The 22,412-nt window shown below is 34.0% G+C and overlaps 1 protein-coding gene and 1 long non-coding RNA gene across 2 annotated transcripts in view; one reads left to right on the plus strand and one right to left on the minus strand.

Moving 5' to 3' along the window:
- Positions 1-22,412, minus strand: part of SHCBP1L (SHC binding and spindle associated 1 like) — a 50,962-nt gene that overhangs the window by 13,332 nt on the left and 15,218 nt on the right. Inside the window, exons 4-7 of the mRNA XM_001375282.3 lie at positions 19,181-19,267; positions 18,526-18,744; positions 7,855-7,960; positions 666-819 (exon numbers count right to left, since the gene is read on the minus strand). Of these exons, the coding sequence (XP_001375319.1) occupies positions 666-819; positions 7,855-7,960; positions 18,526-18,744; positions 19,181-19,267 (566 nt within the window). The remainder of the gene's footprint in view (positions 1-665; positions 820-7,854; positions 7,961-18,525; positions 18,745-19,180; positions 19,268-22,412) is intronic.
- On the plus strand, positions 1,081-2,527 carry LOC103096621 (uncharacterized). Its single transcript, XR_008916119.1, has 3 exons — positions 1,081-1,250; positions 1,641-1,731; positions 1,949-2,527. It is a non-coding gene; the product is annotated as an uncharacterized LOC103096621 (long non-coding RNA).

Consider the following 22,412-nt stretch of genomic DNA (forward strand, 5'->3'; position numbering starts at 1 on the left):
TGTTCTGATCCAAAATAAATTGAAAAGTAATAAATCTGGACTTTCTTTTCAATTAAATAAATTGACTTATATATGAATTTAAGTTATTGAATGATTTTTTAAAAAAATCAAGTGAAATAAACAATAGGAAAGGATTTTAGTTCAACCCCTACCTCTGGTAGTGATCAGGAACTAATTATGCTATAGACCACCGATGTGAAGGGCTGTAAGTCACATCAACCAACCTTCTCACTTTAGGGAGCTGGAATCTGAAGCTCACTGAAGTGAAGGAACCTGCCCAGTGTCATGCAAGTCGTCGACATTAGAACCCAAGTCCTTTGACTCCCAATCCAGTACTCTCCGCTGTAGCATAGTCAAGGAACCTTGGGGAACTCTTTAAGGCATGATATGCCTAAGTTACAGATGGACTGAAGTCCCAATGGAGGGATCCTTACAGTAATAAAATCAAAGATCCTTGATCTAATAGTAAAAGGTGGACATAGTAGAAAAAGTTAAACTCTTAAAATTAATTTTTTCCAGAGGAAAAAAACTACATGATAGCTGACACAAAAATACATTTATAGACTATATAACTTACACATTTCCTTCTAACTATGGAATTAAACATAAGTTTTATAATATACAATTATACTAATTTTCAAGAATAGAAAAAGAGCTAGGTTAACCTTTAATAACAATGTCATCAGTCAATAAGGCAAGGTTTGTAGCTTGATATTCTCCAGGAAAGATGACTACTGTGTCACCACTGTAACAGCTATCCAAAGCCAGATCTAAATCATCATGTTGCTGGAGAAGTGTATCTGAGGATAAATCTTTAACCTGTAAAAACAAAAACACACACACAACTCCTAATGATAGATTCACTTATGAATTTATATAGGATCATAGGATTTAGAACAAGAAGGTAATTTAATAGATCAACTAAACTAATTCTCCCACCTTCTGAAGAAAAAATAAGGAAAGTAATTGGCTCAAGGCAGAGCTCAATTTCAAGTTTTAAGTCCTTTGATTTCAAATTAGTTCCTTCCCATAGTTACATCACACCCACATTCTTGTTTCCAAAGTAGGTATCTAGATGTCAGATTCCTTAAACATTCTCAAATCTAATCTGTTGCCAAGTCCTTTGGATTCTCAATGCCACCACCCTGGTAGAGGCTCTTATCACTTCATGGCTAGACTACTTGCCTCTCTCAAGAATGTCCCCATTCCACTCCATCCTCAGGCATCTAAATGATCTTTCTAAAGTACAGGTACTCTACTATTCAGTAAATTCAAACAACTTATCAGTTGCCTCCAGAATCATATGTAAAAACTAATTGGGTTTAAAAGCTGTTCATGTAATCTCATCCCTACCTACCTTTCCAGTCTTCTTCCCACCTCCCTCTCCTCCACCAGGTGCTCTGTGATAGGGCCTCAGGCCTCCTTATTGCTCCTCAAACAACTCAGGCCAACTCCCAACTCCCTACATTTTCCCTAGCTGACCCAAGGCCTATTGGAATTCTGTGTCCTAGCTTTCTTGGCTTTAAAGACTCAGCTAAACTCCTTAAAAAGGTTTCTGCAGGAACCCTTTCCTGGTCTTTATTGTTAGTTGCTATTCCTCTACTGATAATCTCTAATTTATTTATCTTGTTTATACATAGGTAGTGAAGATCTTGAAGGCTGGGAGAGTTTTTGCCTTTCTTTGCATTCTTTGATAAGCCAGGGTTTACAAAAGTATCTGGCATATAGAAGGTATTTAATAAATGCTTACCATGTTAATGACTTGACTATTTGAAAATAGCCATTTATAACTACATTGATAGCTATAATATCATCCTAGATTGCATAGTTTTGGGGAAGTCAAGGTCCCAAATACTAGCACAAGGATTCTTTTTTTAAAAAATTATATTTAATTTATTTTAACATTCATTAAATTAATTTTATTTCCCAATTCTCTCCCTCTTTCCAGCCCTTCCCTCATCCACAAATTGAGAAGGCAAGTAGTAGAATATCAATTATACAAGTCATGCAAAACATTTCTACATTAGCCATGTTGCAAAAAAAAAAGGTAAAAAATAAAATAAATGTAAAAAGTATGCTTTAATCTGCACTCAAGAGTTCATCAGTTCTCCCACTGGGTATAAATAGCATTTTTCATCATGAGTTCTTTGGAATGTCTTGGATCACTATATTGATTAGAGTAGCTAAGTCTTTCACACTTGATTATTGTTATAATAGAGCATGGATTCTTAACCATATTTGTGTCATAGATGTCCTTGGCAGTCTGGTGAAAGCTGTATAATTGAAAATCTGTTACCCTAAAAAAAGAACTACATTTCCCAGGAGCCCACTGACTTCCTGTCCTTGCAGACTTCCTGTAGACATGGGATATTAGGCAAGGACACAAAGGCTTCCATCTCTTTACTTCTGATCCCAGGTTTGGTGGTGGTAAGGCGGGTGTTTGAACTGGCTGATCAGCCATTATTTTGTATCTTCTTTATTCCTTGGTTTCTAATGATCATTAATAAATCTCTTAAAATAGAATATTTTTATTATTGAGATTTAAATTTAATTTTTACATTTAATGGCAACTACTAGTCGGAGAAGAACCTCTCAATTTTTTAAGATACCCTAGATAAATTTTTTTTAGCCATGTTTCTCCTGCCAAGGCTTTTTGCCCACCCCACCCACCCTCAAAAACTCCAATTCTCTTTGGAGCTGCTGTGTTTTTCTTTTCCTACTTTTTGCCCAGTTGCTTGCTCTCCCTACTGGCTGGGCTATTTTTAGCTGGGGGACAAACAGCTTCCAGCTTTAGGAAGCTTTTTCTTTCTACCACTGATCCTTTCAATTATCTTGCCTGAAATTCGGGGGAGAAATTCATCCCCCTACAACCCTTTGCCATTTGGGCCTACCTAGTCTCTAAGATTCATCCAGTTTGAGATTCCTCAAACCCATGATCTCCTTGCTATGGGAAATTCCACAGTGCTGACAATAGGGATCTGAATTTTAGAAAAATGAACTTTAAAGGGTCTGGAGGTGAAATTTTAAGCCTTTTTTTCAGCCTCCTTTTTTTTTTTTTAAATGAAAGTCTCTGTATCTTCTTGTATTTTGGTGATTGTTTTGTTTAAGATTTAACTTTGTTGTTTTAAGTTCATATATTAATGTATTTGATACTGTTTTGTTACACTGAGTCATTTTAATCTACTGTGTTTCAACTATTAGATATAGTTACCTTTCCCCTATGGCTTCTGAACAAAATATTGTAAAATATTGTAAAAGCCCATAAATGGTTTTTTTTTTCCATTTTTCATTTGTTAATTGTCACAAAGGTGATGGATGAACTCAACCTAACAACCTTTAGAGAATTTAATAAGCTAAGAAATTAATGATGATTCTATGGGGTCTTCAGAAATATTTTTAATTAACTAATGTTTATTGAATGGATATGGTTTTTAAAAAAAATATTTATATTATAAAGAATGTTGTATTAAAGGTAGAGAAACAAAAAAATGTTCCTACCAAGGGGTTTCTATGAAGCAGGGAGCCAAAAAGAGCTCCTGCAAAATTCTTCAGTTTAATTTACTTCCACCAGAACAATCTAGATTTCTTGGTAATATTATAGACCCAAATAAGCTTTACTTTGTTTAAAAATATATTTGCCAAGGTTGAAAGATTTGGTATGTCTATAAAAATTGTGACAAATATCCATCAGTTCATAAGGGTTTTTTTTGGGGGGGTCTTATATGAAATATGATAGTGGGTTTGTTTGCTATTGTAATTAACTGGGCTATTGTGAATTTGGGGGACTTTGCTACTTCTTTGAATGTGCATTATCTACTGTATTACTATTTTATTCTGAAAATCATTTGTACTCACACAGAGGTTAAGTTAAAAAGGAAATGGATCTCATTTTTTTGGTGAGAAACTTTTGTATTCTATCTCTCCTTAGCTGACACAGAGTGTCAATGATTATAAGCTATATATTTTTTAATTTTAAAACTTTTATTGTTTTTGTCTGCATGTGCAATATACTATTTGAGTTTTATTTTTTCTCTCCTTTTTGTATTTGAAGAATATGTCACCAGTATTGAGAAGCTTTTCTTTAACTTTTTTTTTATTTTGCAGTAATATAAGTTTAAAATACATTTGCTATAATGTCAATACATACTCCAAAAAGCTTTAGACTATAAAAATGATGCCACTAATTATTTAAAAAATAAATTATGGGGCTTTGCTTAATGATTCTGTCTGATTCCAGGACAAGAACATACAAAAAGAAGCACAAAACTAAACTGCATAGTGCCAATAGAGCACAAGGTCAAAGAGACCAACCAATCCCAATGGGGTTTATGAAAATTTTAAGCCAAGACAAGAGGACTTGAACTTGTTTGAGGTTCGAGGTTGCAGCTGTTTAACATGTGTTACAGGCAGGTCTTCCTTGTCCCACATTCTACCAAGTATCTCAAATTTGACTCCTACTTGGCTCCTATAATCTAGTCCCTTTTCTGTCTTTCATGGTGTGGCAAAACTTTCTATAGTCCTGGCTACTGATTGGGCAATTGCATAATTGCTTTAATCATTTTAATTGGGCCCTGATTTAAGGACCTGTTACATAGATTTATTTTTCCTTTACTTAGAATTTTTACACATAAGACTTTGATAGTCTATATTTCATCCATAAATTATCTTTTTTATTTGCATTTTTTTACTGTTTTTTATTTCTCTTGCCAATTGATTCATACACCTCATAATGCAGCCATTCAGGAGGGAATGTATAATTATTCTAAATTGCAAAGTTTAAATTCTTTTTGGGAGTAATTTTAGGTTAAGAAACATGATACCTCTCTGAATCCAGAAAGTGAACTATTTGGAGAAGGCACCATGAAGACACCTCCACAGACCACAAGCTGCATCAGAAGATCCAGAGTGAACTACTGGATGTTGTGATATGAACTATGTGGGGTTGAATGCATTTATTTTGGATGTATACTCTTATGCCGAAGGGGACTGCCCTATAACTGGCTTTTTGTCAATGCGCCTAGCAATCATTGGTTTTGTTCTCTTTTCCTCTTATCCTCGAATTATAGTAATTTCAAAGTTGGTTATGTTTACAAGATTCATTGGAGAGACTAGTCTTCCATGGATTTCAGGGGAGGATGTATAACTGAAAATCTGTTACCCTAAAAAAAGAACTACATTTCCCAGGAGCCCACTGACTTCCTGTTCTTGCATACTTCCTATAGACAGGGGATATTAGGCAAGGACATGAAGGGTCCCATCTCTTTACTTCCGATCCCGGGTTTGGTGGTGGTAAGGAGGGTGTTTAAACTGGCTGATCAGCCATGGCCATGTGGTCTTTATTTTGTATCTTCTTTAGTCCTTGATTTCTAATGATCATTAATAAACCTCCGTAAAATATAATATTTTTATTATTGAGATTTAATTTTAACTTTTACAAAGCATTGTATTTTCTCAAAAATAACATTTTAAATGCATAAAAATAAAATCCTCAATTACAAAGGAAAGCCATTCTATTGAGCTAAAGATGTCATTTTTTTCCCCAGCCAAGTTCATGAATCCCCTGGAATCCATGTTCATGGATTCTAGGTTAAAAAACACCCTGTGCGCTTTATCTTTACTATTGTCCTGGCTCATCTACAAACTAGTTGTAATAAGTATTTCTTCATTTCACTTTTTCACTTGATTGTCCATCTCATTATGCAAAACAATGAGTAAAACAAAGGTTTTGTCTCAGCAAAACTTAGTGTCACACAGTTGAGTACACTTGGTGTCATACAATGTCAGACTAAGAAGGAACCTCAGAGGCCACTCACTTGGTAAATCAGTTATCAACTGAGTTTATTGGATGAATGGATAAGGGAAGAGATGCTCTTATCCCTCATTTGTGCACATGGTCAGCCCGTCTTCCCTTCCTTCTCTGACCTTCAAGATATTTTTTATTCCTATTCTTCAGTGTTCCTCATTGGTTATATGTTACAGTCTCCTCCCAATCACCATGAACCTCCCCATTGCCTCTTGTATGCTGTACCCTATGTCTTGCTGCCATATTATAATACCAAGAGAAGTACTGCAAAAATGAGCCCTTGGTTTCATGCCATGATGGAAACAACATCATCTTGAGGGCTGAGGTTCTAGTAGATTTACTTATTACCACTGTAAAAAATCTGTCCTGCTGGCAGTTGAGTGGCTCAGTGGATTGACAACCAGGCCTAGAGACAGGAGGTCCTGGGTTCAAATTTGGCCTTGGATACTTCCTGTGTGACCCTGGGCAAGTCACTTAACCCCAACTGCCTAAGCTCTTATTGCTCTTCTGCCTTGGAACAAGGCACAGTACTGATTCTTTTATTTATTTTTTTAATAAAACCCTTGGAATCAATACTGTATATTGGTTCCAAGGCAGAAGAGTGGTAAGGGCTAGGCAGTGGGGGTCAAGTGACTTGCCCAAGGTCACACAGCTGGGAAGTGTCTGAGGCCAGATTTGAACCTAGGACCTCCCATCTCTAGGCCTGGCTCTCAATCCACTGAGCTAGCCAGCTTCTCCCCTCAGTACTGATTCTAAGACAGAAGTTAAAAGTTTTTTATAGAAATGCACTTCTTTAAAAGTATCTAATACTTTTTTCTCCATTAGTTTAGAAGAACCTACTTGCTTTTCTTATTCTTTTCTAAGGTGAATCATCAAGGTTTTATTTATAGTGGAGAACTTAGGAGAGTCACTCAGAAGTCTAATAATTTCAGCATCACAAAAATTCAACATCTGATTTTCTGAAAGATGGAGACTTATTTTGGAAGGGGGGAAGAGGGAAAGGAAAGAGAAATAAGCATTTATGTAGTACCTGTTACATGCCAGGCACTGTGATCAGCACTTTTCAAATACTTTTTTTTTTCATTGTTAAGCTGCTTGTTTTAATTTTTAGCACCTGGAAAAAACTGTACAGTGGTTTGCTGAACACTCACCCTCTGCAAGCCTCCACAGAGGTGATAAAGATTTCACTCGCACATACAAAATTAGTTTACAATTTTTGGGGTCAATTTCATATTAGTAACCCATTTTCTCCTATTGCCATTGCTCTAACCATTTGATCCTCACAGCAACTCTGGTCGGTAGGTAGGTGTTATTATGATCTTTACTTTATAGATGAGTAAATGGAGGCAAACTGGGATGAAATGACTTGCTCAGGGCCACCCAGCCAGTAAGTATCTGAGGATGGATTTGAACTTAAGCCTCTCTATCTATTATACCATCCAGCTGCCTCTTTTAGAATTAGATGTTAAAACAGAAGCAACATTATCTTACTACATTAAACCTTAAATTTTATTGTGCCACCTCATACTACCTCATTTCCTGTGTTCTCCTATACTCCCTTTTTTGGATATCCCACTTTTCCCTAAGTAGATTTAGTCAATGATCCAGCTTCTTTTTTATCAAACAATTTCTGGTTATTCTTTTCATAGTACTGACTAAAATGCCCTCCTCCTCCCGGGTGATGGGGTTGACCTTCCCATCATTCAAAAAATTTCCATTATTCAAACTTTTCCAGGAAACTTTGCCCAATGAATTAGAGAAAAAAATATGATCTTATCACTAAATATGATTAAATTCCCAGAATTTCTTCTTTCCTCTCTACCTTCACTCAATACATCTGATTGAACATTTAAAAAATACTTCATTTGTCTGGATCCTGTAAAGTTACATTTTAAACTTCCAAAAGGCAAGGGTAATAATCTCTTATTTTCTTTAAGTAGTACCTAGCATAGTATACCACATGCAAAGAAACATGTAATAACTGTCTTCAGTAACAATGATGTAGACTAAGTTAAATTTGAATTAGCAGAGGCCTAAAGTATATTTCTTACCATTTCAGTCGTCATCACTTTTGCTACAATATGAGTTATAGTTTTCCCCAATTCTCTTTTTCCTTTCCTACGCCTCAAGATTCTTGGGAAGAAAGGTCCATGAACTCTGTAATTTAAAAATTCAATTACATTATTTACATTAAAAGTTTTAAATGAATCATGAACTAGACTAGCCTGATTTTATTTATTATGTTTGGTTATCTAGCATCCCAGAGAAATGAGCCATTCTAGATACTTTTGTAGATAAAAGGGTTTTAGTTTTCTCAATTCTCCTTCTCTCTCTCCCATAACTGCTTGTTCAAGGTAAGGTAAAATTTATGTCAATAAGAAGACAAAGTAAGTAAATTGCTATCATTATTTGTAAAAATCTATGTTCTTTTAAAAAAATGTAAACAATTACTAGTTTTAGCCCATATGTGTTCATTTTTGGAGATTGCTATTAAGTTTAAAATAACATTTTAATAAAAATTAAGTATTAACCATTGTTGATTTTCCAGAAACATGAAGTTATCCCAAGTTTGAAAATCGAAGGTATTAAATATTTTTAAATTGCATATGATAAGCAACTAACCACAGCATAAAAAAAGGAACTGACTTATCTTTAACAGATAGGAAATGACTTGTTACTGATGTGGAATTCATTTTAGAATTGGATATCTGAGTGAAGACCAAAAACTAGAGCAAATGTCACAAGTGACCTCAAATTAGAATAAAAAAGATGCTAAATACAAATGCAATAGATTCCAACCTCACCTATTCAAATGGGCTACACATGCTAAAAAAGTAGAAATTGGAAAAAAAAGATATTTACTGACTTAACCATTTTCTCCAAGAGTGATATAAAGTAGTCATCACATTGCCTTAGCCACCCAATATTCACTGCCTTGCCATGTAGAGAAACAGCAGTCAAGGGTAACATGAGTTTAGAATATAAATTTATAAGATACTAGGAAAAAAAACATAAGGGAATATCTGAAGATGAGAAGCAGTATTGCATTTAGTTTCACTGATAGCAAAAAGGGGAAGGCAAGTCTGTTGAAAGCTTGGTATGAGAATCTCAGAGGTATGAGAGCTGACTGTTAAATGTTCAATTTCAGTTCTGCACTTCAGAAATAGAAAAATACCATTTTTATTTTTTGTTTTGTTGATTGTCTAGATTTAATAATGGAGAAAATGTTAATAATGTAAGTTGAAACTTAAAAGTGTGTCATATGCACATCTTTTCTGGACAGCCGGCTGTGAAATATCTGCCAGCACTTATCTGCTTGAGCCTAATCTAAGTAGTCATACCATCCCAAAAGTAGTTAGATGAAATTTTCAAAAATCACAGCATCTCAGAGTTGAAAGAAACTTCATAGGGCCATCCAAGTCAATCTATATCCAATAACATCTCCTCCTCAACAATAGGGGTGGTGATGGTGGGAATGGACAACAAGAAGAAAGTGGAAGAACAGATTTTTCAGCTTTTCTGAAGCAATCTACTGATATAGCGTCTCAGTCTCAATGAGAAATAGCATTTAATAAGAAAAAACTGGGTAAGGATACTGTCCCAGGAGAACAACCTACAGAAGAAATCTATATAGAGGGCAACATACATTCTGAGGGACTGTTCTACAGGTAACTTAAAGAAGGGGAAATCACCAAAAGAAGAGATAAAAAATTATAGACAAAATTACTATCCAATTTTCATCCTCAAAAAATTCTTCTGAGAATGAAATGATATAAACTCCAAAGAATTGTGATTGAAGTTAAGTAGTATGGTAGGCATGGAGAGGTTATGACATCTATTAAAATTATACACACACTCCCACATTCATAAGGTTTCTCACCTGTATGAATTTTATTATGTACAAGGAAGTTATACAAGTATCCTTAATAAATATAACCATATAGAAAATTGTTAAAAACTGATTATTAACCTCAAATGGGGCATAAAAGAATGCTTCCAAGCTTCTCAGTGTGCCTGATAAAGCCAAAAGTGAAAATCTTTGTTTTCAAGCCTACGTTCTAATGTCCAACAAATTCCTTTCTGCAGTTTTCTCCCAGTATGCTGAAAATGGTCATAAATCTTGGATCACCACAATCTTGGAACAAAGTTGGGTGTGACCCAATGGGTGATAAAGAGGCCATAGCATATTTTCAGCACAATTTAAATACAAAAAGTAGTGTAAGAAATATCTAAGAAATTTTTTTGATGAGACAAGTGGATGAAACATGTTGTAGTAAGAGCTAACAAATGGCTAGTTCAAAAGACTGCACTGGTACCCACAAAATGGAAAAAGCACAAGAGAGGAGTCCATAACACATTGGGTAGATTCTCTAAACAGGATCTTTGGAGAACATGAGAATCACACTTGATGGTTGATTTCTGCCCAGATAAGGGAGTATCTATATTGGAAAACTAAAATATTAGAATAGATAAGTTCCTTGAGGGGATGGATTGTTTTATTTTTATCTTTCTATCTGTAGCATCTACACATACAAAACAGAATAGTGTTTCAATCAACATTTAGTTAAGTACCTCCTGTGTGCTAAGAGCTAGTGATACAAAAAGAGGCCAAAGATAATGTGCTCAGGTCTTTTTCAGTCCTGTCTTTTTGTGACCCCATTTGAGATTTTCTTAGCAAAGACACTGGAATAGTTTGCCATTTCCTTCTCCAGCTCACTTTACAGATAAAGAACTGAAGCCAATGGGATACAGTACCTTGCCCAGGGTCAAGAAGCTAACAAGGGTCTGAGGTCAGATTTCAATTTAGGAAGTCTTCCTGATCCCAGGCCCAGCTCTCTATCCACTGTGCTGCCTAGCTACCCCATACTTAAACCCCTATTTTTCACGTGAATTAATGTTTAACCACAACTTCACCTTACTCTGTTTGTCTAGGTAAATTTTTTTAACCCAGGTGTAGAACTTTATACATTTAAATTCATCTTACTAGATTTAGCTTATTGTTCCAGGCTGTCAAAATCTTTTTGAATCATTTGCAAAGAGGTGCATCTGGAAGAATGTACAATCTACTAGATTTTAGTTTTAATCTTTGCGTTAAGAAGTTGGTCTAACTATATACATACACAACTCATTCAGGAATGACCCACATGGTAATATAATTTTCTTTCTATTAAAATATAATAAATTTCATTTTTTTAAATGTTATTTAACATTGTCCACATTCAGGGCCTTCCAAGTCATTCTCTCCTCTAATAAAATATTCATGATATACAGACATGAGACTGTTGAAGGTCTATAAATTTTTATCTTCTATTATTTCTTACTACTAAACCATATTTCTACTATCCTCATCACTTCCTACTTTTGTACTTAAGTCACTGAATAAACATTATTCTAGTTTAGTCAGAGTTTGTTCTTCATGGAATGGCTCTACTTCCTCTGCAACAAATGTTGATGCATAAATTAAAAAAATCTTCATCAATGTCTTTAAATTTAAAAAATTCTGAACTGAAATACCAAAGAAAATGTGTATTCCCACAGGTATAGTAGTATAGAAAGAGGATTGTACAGAAAACTAAAAATATATTAAGCTTTTAAAATATAGTAAATTTAATGTCTTTTCAAAGTTGTTCTATTTATAAGTGATTCTTTCTTGCCTTCCTTCTGTTCAGTGATCTTTTCTTCTTTTGGATATCCTAATAATCTTCCCTTTTCCTCTCCCCTACTCTCATTGAAAAAAGAAATAAAACAAAAAATCCTTCATAATAAATATGCATAGTGAAGCAAAAAATTTCCACACTGTTCCCATCTGAAAATGTATGTCTTCTTTTTTCTTGAGCCCATTACTTTATCATTGGCCATGGCATTGATCAGAGTTCTTAAATCTTTTAAAGTTGTTTGTTATTGTATAAGTTGTCCTCATTCTGTTCATTCATTCTGCATTAGTTTATACAAATCTTCCCAGGTTTTTTTAAAAAATATTCCTTTTATAATTTGTTACAGCACAATAACATCTCATTTCATTTGCCATAATTTGTCCAGCCATTCCCCAACTGATGAGCATCCCCTTAGTTTCCAGCTCTTGGCACTACAAAAATAGTTATATTTTTGCATGTGTATGATTTTTCCCCCCATTGCTCTTTTTGGGGGTATTGGGCATAGGCCTAGTAGTGGTATTTATTAGATTAAAAGGTATATGTACATGTGTAGTTTAGTGATTTAAGGGGTACAATTCCAAATGCTTTTCCAGAAAGGCTAAGCCAATAGCTCTACCAACATTGTTATCTTTCCAAAAGCCCTCCAAAAGTTGTCAATCTGATGAGAGTGAGGTAGAACTTCAGAATTGCCTTAATTTGCATTTCTCCAATTATTAGCAATTTGAAGCATTTTTTCATATAGCTGTTAATTTGGATTTCTTCCTTAGAAAACTGCCTTTGTATATACGTGTGTGTGTGTGTGTGTGTGTGTGTGATCTCAGTGTCTTTTAAAAAAAATTACCTTTGCCTTTCATCTTAGAATCAATACTATGGAGTGGTTCCAAAGCAGAAGAGTTGTAAGGGCTAGGCAATGGGGGTTATCATTAGCATGGAAATATAAAATGATTCAGAAATTCCATTACATGTTTCCTATTGCCTTTAAATACAAAATAAGACTTCTACACACTTTTAAATCTGCCTTTCCAAAGAGGATCTGTAAATCAATCATTCCATTCAACTGCAAATTCCTTTTGACTTCTGGTAAGAAATATCAAGACTAATATAATTTAGTTTCTTTAGTAGCATATCTGATTGTGAGGTCATTACAGAAGGAGTTCCATCAGCTGGTTAATGTTCATAGATGATATAAAACTGTAATTCTTGGTACCTCTTACCCCTTAATTCTATCGCTCTGCCATTTGCAGAAGAGGAAGGATACTTCACAGTACTGAACACCATTTTATATTTTTCTAAATTTCACAGATTGCTATGGCCAAAGAATTCTTCATTCTTTATCTCTTGGCAATGAATCTCTGTAGTTAAGCTAGTTTTTGGTAAGAAAACACAGTTCAAAGGGCAATCAGGTGTCTCAGTGAATAGTGTTGGACCCAGAATCAGGAGGACCTAGGTTCAAATTTGGCCTCAGATTGTGTGACCTGGAGCAAGTCACTTAATACCAATTGTCTAGCTTCTGCCCCTCTGTCTTAGAGTTGATACTAAGACAGGAAGCAAAAGTTAAAAAAACAACATATAGTGCATTGCTTAGACTATGCTTGAACACATATGAGCCATGGTAGTGCAACAAAATCTAGCATTAGATTGTAATGTTTATAGATAAGAAAAAAGTAGGTACTAGAAGTGAATATTGAAAGGACAAGAACTGGGCTGTTACCTGTGTTTTGTTTTGTTTTTAATAACTCTTACCTTCCATCTTAGAATCAGTACTGTGTAATGGTTCTAAGGCAGAAAAGCAGCAAGGGCTAGGAAATAGGGTTAGAGAGATAAGAAGTGTCTGAGGCCAGATTTGAACCTCCTATGGTCTGATTTCTAGGCTTGGCTCTCAATCCACTTGGCCACCTAGCTGCCAGGAAATATTTTAAAAGCAAAACATGTGCCTATGAATCATATAAAGACAAAAAACAATGGTTGTGGGGCATGAAGATAATAAATAAAATTGGGATATCAGATAGCCCTGAGGGGGCCTCTGTCCTAATTAGTGAGAAAATCAGGGCTATTTAACCTGGACTAGGGCACGTTCAATCTGCATAGGAGTGTTAAGATCCATGAAATTTAATTCAGAATTAATGTTGCAACGTACTGGCTAATGTCCAATAAAAAATTCATTTTCATGAATCTTTTTTTTTTCTTCAATTCAACAAATATTTGTTAAGTTCCTACTACAGAGAATGCCAGGCACTAGGAATATAAAGACAAGTGACCTTGAAATAAGTCATGACTTCCCTGTTCTTCAGGCCAAACATTCAATCAATTGCCAAAGCCTATAAATTCTCTCTCTAGAAGCTTAAAGGAAAAGGCCCTTCTCCTCCATTCGCAACCAAGGGTGGGCTGGTAAATGTTTAAGAACTGGCTCTCCAGGAAAAAAAAAATGCACAAAACACACTTTTAAGCTTAATTTGCATTATTAACATATCCATCACTTTTAATACTCAACAAAAGAACAATTCAAGTCCTAATTTGTAGCATTTGCCAATTTTTGAGGTATAAAATGCTCACACTAAAAATTTAACAATTAGTTTTCTAGAGTCTATGTGTGTGTGTGTGTATAAATATATATGTGTACATATATATAAAAGCTGGCTCTAGTACACTGCTGCACAATTTGTTCTCTAATAACACCCTCTCCACTCCTGCCCCAGTTCAAACGCTTATTCTTTTTAGATTACTATAAAAGCCTAACTGGAATTTGTGCCTAGTCTAATTCATCTACCACTTTACTGTCCAAGTAATTTCCCTAATACATAGGAATGGTCAATTTTACTGCTTTATTTGAAAACCTTCCATGGTTCTCTCACTACATATCAAATAATGTTTAAATGGTAAACCCTAGCATTCAAATCATTCCACAATCTTGTTCTAAGCTACATGTCCAGTCTTAACTCTTATTTACTTTTCTTCATATATTTGAAGTTCCAGGGAAATCAGATTACTACTATTCATCCTCTCCGGTTTTGGCTTGCTCTTTTCTATCTCTGTGACACTTCTAAAATAGCCTTCATGTTTGGGAGATGCTTTCCATTTATCTCTCATTTTCTTAAAGGTAGTAATGGGGGATTTACTTCAAGGCTCTATTCAGCTGCTATTGCTTTCCTCATTATAGTCTACCTTGTACCATGCTTGTGTTTAGACTATAACCATTTTCCCACACTAAATTAAATTAGAAACTACTAGAAGGCACTTTTACTTTTATTTTTGTTCCCTAGTGTCTGACAGAGCCCTACATGATATATATTGCATTAATATATATATATATATTCATACAAACACATACTTAAATAAAACTGATTTGGCTCTCAAGGAGCTTATAATTAAAATAGAATCTGGGTAAAGATAGGCACTCAAATAACATGATTTTTAAAAAAAGGTGATAAGTGCAAAGTATAAATGGGAAGTACAAAAAAAAGAATTCTGAGAGACTGGAGGAAGGGGAAATTATTTTCACCCTAGGGAGAGGGGACAATAATTTTCAAAAAAGGCAAGAGAGAAAGCTTTAAGAGATGAGATGAGAGATGGAAGAAATACATTCTAAACATGGAAGAAAACTTTTTTCTTGTTAAAAAAGCTTTGTGGAGGAAAAAAGCAATGTAAGAAAGAGAATCCAGTTTTTGTCTCTAACAAGAATATGTGAAATGGAGTGGTATGAGCAAGAAATGTAGATAAAGCTGAAGTCAGATTATGAAAGACCTTGAATACCTTAAAAGTTATACTGGAAATGTATACTTTATTCAGTAGGCAATGGGGAACTATTATAGATTTTTGAGTGAGAATAAAATAATAAGGGGTAGATAAGCCATAATACTTGGGCAGTGATGTGAAGGAAGTATTGCAGAGGGAATGAACTGAAAAAAAGAACAATTAGAAGACTTTCATCACAGCTGACATAAGAATTGATGAGACCTCGAATACAGTTTTTGCAATCAAGAATATTTGTAAAATATCAAGTGAGACAAAATAAAATATATAATAAAGAGAAAAAATAAAGGGGAAAAAACGTACACAAAGGAGCATTTGCAAAAACAGAATAAATGTAATTAAGCAAAGATCAATGGATGGTGAAACTATGAAGCCCAAAATATCATGGAACCCCAAAATAAAATTAGAACAAGGCAGAATAAATTTAAATACTTGGAAGAGAGATCAAGATCAAATCTTAGATTAAAAAGGAATCCAGTATAGATTAAAAAGGGGATGGGGAGAGAATGCCCTATTTGTAAATATAGAGACAATCTCTCAATATGGTCAAGAACAGGCAACATGACAAAAATTTTAAAAAGTTCATAGGATGTTAGCATGATGAAATCCCAAACCAAATCTATATGATATATAATTATCAAGCTTCAAATGACAAAAACAAGAATTATTCAGGCATGAAGAAGGAATTATTTAACAAAGCCTATCAACTTGGAATCTCAGATATCTCAGCAACAACACAGGGAAGATACTAAAAAGCTGGTCAAAAAATCTTTACTATATTTCTGATCCAAAAAATTATGTATCCAATAGACATAAATATTCTGATCAAAGACAGCAAAATGTCATTCAAAAATCAAAACAATCTGAAAGAATTTATTTTTTTAAAAAAGTCCACAATTGAAACAATTACCTCGGAGAACTGAGGTCCTTCAGATCAATCAAGTGCCAAGCACTCAACAAAATTACCTATAATCATAGTACAAAAGTAATGTATATGAGTTCTAAAAAACAAACTTGACTTGGGATACAATATGTATACTGTAATTAATAAAGAAGAATCAAAAGTTAAACTATTAAACATAGAACACTTTTAAAAACAGAAAAAAAATTGTAAATACTAACAAGAAAAGGGGAGAAACAGAGATCTAGCTATTCTATTAAAACAGGAATCAAGTCTTAGGGAATCATGCAGGTATGTAGGCAGTATGGAATTAGATGGAACTGGAGTAAGGAAAACTCAAGTTCAAATCCTGCCTCAGACACTTACTAGCTATGTGACCCTGAGCAACTCATTTAAGTTATCAGAGCTTATTTACACATTCATTATATGAGTGGGTTGGTGTTGATGGCTTCTAAAGTCCCTTCCTTTTATAATCCTATGAGTGAAAAGTGTAAAAACCAGAAATTTCACTTGGTTTATTAATCAGTTTTAGAGAATAACTGGCATCTTCTCATTTCTCACCTGGCAGCACTGGGACTTCTTTTGACCAACTTGTCTGACTTCTCTTGACTGACATGCTCAGCTTTTCAACATCCTTTTATGTGATCTCTTCCACCATTAGATTATAAGCAACTTGAGGGCAGGGACTGTCTTTTTTCATATCTGTATTCCTAACACATAACAAAGTGCCTGGCACTAAACTAAGGCACTTAATATTTACTGATTGATTATGGGAAAAGAAAATGTCAATCATTTTCTACTGTCAATATTAAAAATTAAAAGAGGAAAAAATGACAAGAGACTAATCAAGTTTGACATATATAACACTAATGTGAGAAGTTCAGGAGCAGCTAGGTAGGAAAAGATCCAGGGATGGAGATGGGAGTTCCTGGGTTCAAATTTGGCCTCAGACACCTTCTAGCCATGTGACCTTGGGCAAGTCACTCAATCCCTCCATATCCTAGCTTTTACTTCTCTTCTGTCTTAGAATCAATACTAGTATTGCTTGCTTTCTCTTTCTTTCTTTCTTTCTTTCTTTCTTTCTTTCTTTCTTTCTTTCTTTCTTTCTTTCTTTCTTTCTTTCTTTCTTTCTTTCTTTCTTTCTTTCTTTCTTTCTTTCAATCTTTGATTACATAATATTGATTCTAAGACAGAAGGTAAGGGTTTTTTTAAAAATGTGAAAGGTTTGTACTCCCTCATTAAAAGTTCTGTAATGGATTAAATAATTCACCAAGGTGCTGACAAATAAAGGATCATTTTTTAAAAGCTCTCCATCTGTTCAAAAGTTAGGATACAGACTGGATTTTCATTGATACAGAGAACTATCAAATGAGGAAATTCCTTGCAGTGCAGACTGGTATTTTCTCCACAATTTACAGTCTTAAGAGAATTTTACAGTGCACTGAGAGGTTGGTAGACTCACTGAGGGTCACACAGTCAATGTGTCAAGGGAAGGATTGAACACAGCCTTCCTGGCTCCAAAGCCAGCCCACTAGTTGATAGTGTATGTAATTATAAAAAGACTGGAAACAATTTTAAATGTCTGTTGCTGCTGCTTTTGCATAGTGATAGGTCATCCCCATGGCCTACAATCCTGTTCCTTTTCAGCCTTGCCTCTTCGAATCCACAGCCCCTTTGAGACTCAGCTCTACTCTGCTATCGAGAGTCCTGTCCTGAGAGTCCTGTCCCATTCCTTAGTTGTCAGCACTTGCTTCTCTATTCTATTCAAATTGTTTTTGTTACTTTTTATTTACTTATCATGTATCGGCTGTTTCTCTCTAGAAAAAAAAAAATCTCCTATCCCAAATGCTTAGAGCACAATAAACACTTAATAATACTTGTTGAGTTGAATTGAATCATTAGAGAAAGGTTGAAAAAACTGGTAGCATAGCACTGTGATAAGATTAATTGTTATTCTTAATGATATTAAGTGTGGAATACAAAGAAACATGGAAAGACATGAAATGATGTGAAGTGATAAAGGAAGCACAAGAAGAGCAGTAGATATATTGACTATAACTACATAAAAGGAAAATATATGTCAGGACTGTTGGATAGCACAGTAGCACCAGGCCTGAAATTGGGAGATTCTGGGTTCAAATCTGAGCTCAGACACTTCCTAGTTGTGCGACTCTAGTCAAGTCACTTAACCTCAATTGCCTAGCCTTTATGACTCTTCTGTGTTAGAATTGATACTGACAGAAGGTAAGGGTTTAAAAAAAATTGTGGATATATAATTTTTTAAAAGTTTAATTATAAAAGGTAAGGTAATTTGACTTAAGTATTATTTAATTTTAGCATTATTAAAGTTCATAATAAATAACCTATTTTAAAAAATAATCACTCTATTTTATTGCTGTTTGAAATGATATAGTTACCTTAGGCGCAAATCTTCCCACATCTTCAACAACCCACATAGCATCACAATCTCATAGTATTTTTTCCAACATTCAACAGCCTCTGCTGCAGATGGATCTTCTTTAATATTGCTTTGGTATTCAATTAGTTCCACACGCTTATTTTTGTATTTCTCCAAAGTTTTTTTAAAACGCTGTGCAATAGGACCAGGGATTGTACCATCTTGTATATCACACCACCTAAGAAATAAAAACATAAAAGGACTCTTCTCTTCTGAAATATAATAATTTGGATCATAAAATTTAGAACTACCAGGGAGTTTTGTAGTAATAATCTAGTCTGATCCTAATTTTGAAGAAAATAAGTCAAAGCTGAGATGGGTAAAAGTGACTTGTTTATTAAGTCCCAAAGTAGGCAGAGTTAGGATTCAAATCCAGGTCTTTCAACTCAAAATTCAGTACTTTTTGCAATAGGATCAGAGGTGTCAAACTCACAAAATCCCGAAATATGGGGCCTCACCATTTTAAAATGTAACTGGGAAATGTTTAACAAAATAAGTAAAAATACAACATAGATAATGCTAATTTGTGATTTTCGACCTTAATATGTTGAAAAAAGGGATCCATTTCTGAGTCTGACACTATTATATTAGATCATTTGTCAAAATATACTTACAGATTAATTCTTTCTTCAATTAGGGCTGTATAGTTTTCACAACTTTCTTCATCATCCCAGTCTCTCCAAAGGAAGTCATAGAAAAATCTATAATAAATTCAAATTTTATTTATTATGGTAAAAAAATTATCAAAAATACTAGGAATTGGGTTTGATAAAATAGTACAATAATTTAGTGAGCTCCTATAATATAGTAAAGATAGAAAGATATGAGAAGTAGTTAGAAATCTGGAACAATCTATATGAAACAATGCAAAGTAAAAAATAGCAGAACTAGAAGAATGGAGGACATACTAACTAGATTATCTAAAAGGAAAAGTGAAGGAGTATGAATGGAGAAAGATTCCTTAAGAAGACTGATAAAGATTAACTAAAAAACTTTAGACATAATGGATGACACCACAAGCAAATTAGGGGAGCATGGAATAGTCTACTTGTAGAAGTATGGATAAATGAAGAATTTATGACCAAACAAGAGATAGAGAACATTACTATATACAAAATGAATAATTAGGATCACATTAAATTAAAAAGGGTTTGCACAAACAAAACCAAGATTAGAAGGAAATCAAAATACTGGAGAAATTTTTTAATAAGTTTTTTTGATAAAGGTATCATTTCTCAAATATATGAATAAAACATAATGCAAGTTCTCCAATTGATAAATGGTCAAATGATATGATCAGGCAGTTTTCTGAAGAAATAAAACCTATCTATAGTAAAATGAAAAAATACACTAAATCATTTTTGATTAAAGAAATATAAATTGAGGCAGGGAGATGGCTAGTAGATTGAAAGCCAGGCCTAGAGATTGGGAGGTCCTAGGTTTAAATGTGGATTCAGTCACTTCCTAACTTTGTGAGCCCAAGCAAGTCACTTAACCCCAATTGCCTAACCCTTATTGCTCTTCTGCCTTAGAACCTGTAGACAGTGTTGATTCTAAGACATAAGGTAAGGATTTAAAATAAAAATAAAATAAAGAAATGCAAATTGTAAAACGACTCCAATGTATCATCTCACACCTCTAAGATTGGCTAATATTACAGAAAGGAAACAAGGCAAATGTTGAAGGGGATGTGGGAAAATTGGGGCACAGATGGTGGAGCTGTGAACTTATCTGACCAATCTGGAAAGCAATTTGGAATTCTGTCCAAAGGGCTAAAAAACTGCATACTCTTTGACCCAATAATAGCAATAAAAAGAGAGTTAAAGAAAAAGAAAAAGGACATGTGTGTGTGTGTATATATACATATATATATATATATGTATATATACACAGAGAGAGAGAGAGAGAGAGAGAGAGAGAGAGAGAGAGAGAGAGAGAGAGAGAGAGAGAGAGAGAGAGAGAGAGCAGTTTTTTTTGTGGTGGCAAAAAACTAGAAATTGAGGGGATGCTCACCAATTAGGAAATGGCTAAATGAATTGTGGTATGATTGTGCTGGAATACTATTGTGCTATAAGAAATAATAAACAGGATCCTCTCAGAAAAACCTGGAAACACAGGAACTGATACAAAATGAAGAGTGCAGAATCACAGAAACATTGTACACAGCAACACCAATATTATGCAACGATTGCCTGTGAATGACTTAGCTCTTCTCAACATTATAAAGCTTCAAGATAATTCCAAAGGATTTAAGATAAAAAATGCTATCTACCTAGAGAAAAAGAACTGATGGAGTCTGAATGCAGACTGAAGCATTCCAATTTTTACATCCTTTATTTTTTCCATGACGTGGTTTTTGGGGGGGGTTTTGGCCTTTTTATTTTTTCATGTTTTATTCAAAGACATTTTATTTTTCCAATTATGTGTAATAACAATGTTCAACATATGTTTGATTTTTTATCATATACCACAATCTGTTCAGCCATTCCCCAACTAATGGACATTCCCTCAACTTCCAATTATCTGCCACCACAAAAAGAACTGCTATAAGTAGGTCGTTTCTTCTTTTTTATGATTTTTTTTATGATTTCTTTGGTATACAGCCTCAGTAGCACTACTACAGGATCAAAAGGTATGCACAGTTTTATAGCCCCTAGGCATAGCTCCAAACTGTCCTCCAGAATGGTTGGATCAGTTCACAACTCCACCAACAATGCATTAGTGCACCAATTTTGCCACATCTCCAATATTTATCACTTTCCTTTACTGTCAGATTGGTACCTCAGAGCTGTTTTAATTTTGATTTAGAACATTTTTTCATAACATTATAGATAGCTTTGATTTCCTCATCTTGAAAATTGCTTTTTCATATCTTTTTGGTCTGTTTTCTTTCACAACATGACATTGTACATACCATCCCAAGGTGAGTAGGGAGGGAGGAAAGAAGAGAATTTGGAATTCAAACTTAAAAAAACAAACAAATGTTAAAAATTGTTTTTACATGTTATTGGAAAAATATTTTCAAAACTGCTATAGTTTAGGTACTGAATTTAAACTAAAATAGGCAAATTTGGTTTTATTGAAGCTTTGTATTCATCTTTTGTTAAATTAAAAAAATATCCATAACCTAAAGAATTATCAATAAGTTATAAAATTGAAAACTTAATTTCTCTCAAGAATTAAAGTCTTGAAATGTTTCTTAAAGGGACTAATAATTAGTGAGTTAGAGATAGTCAGATAGAGACTAAAAATTAGTTAGTCCTGTGTTATACTTTAGAATATCATAGTTTCCTATAGGAAAAATAACAGTAGTGTTATTAAAAGAAAGCTCTAAAGTTAAATATTTTTGGTTTTCTTCCCAATAAGTAGCAATTAAGAAACAGGAAAACAAAGAAAGCTAATTCATATACCATACTGGCAGAACTCAACTGACTTTGTCATGTGAGGATACAGGATATAGTGAGGTGGCTGTAATAAACACATTATAACTATGGTGAAAGCGCATTAATTTAATAACATATTAGAAAGGTCCTAGGACAAGGAGTGTGGGCGTCTCATGAAACAAGGAGCTCCAGCAAGAGAAATAGGAAAGAGATGATCAGAAATAAGGATAATTAGTGCTAATAAGTATGTATTGGTTATTTTTTAAAATGTAGATAGAATTTTTCTCCTTATTTCCTAGACTTTAAAAAATCAAATTCTTAATAAAAAATTAAACTTGATTCATAGAATTTTCTTATCCTTATGTATATCCCTGCCAGAAAGAATAATATTTAAGAACATAATTTCAAATACAGTATAAGTTAGATATGTTCTAGATGAACTGAATGTAGTACTACAGAATCA

The sequence above is a fragment of the Monodelphis domestica genome, chromosome 2 (assembly GCF_027887165.1).
Source record: "Monodelphis domestica isolate mMonDom1 chromosome 2, mMonDom1.pri, whole genome shotgun sequence".
NCBI classification, from domain to species: Eukaryota; Metazoa; Chordata; class Mammalia; order Didelphimorphia; family Didelphidae; genus Monodelphis; species Monodelphis domestica.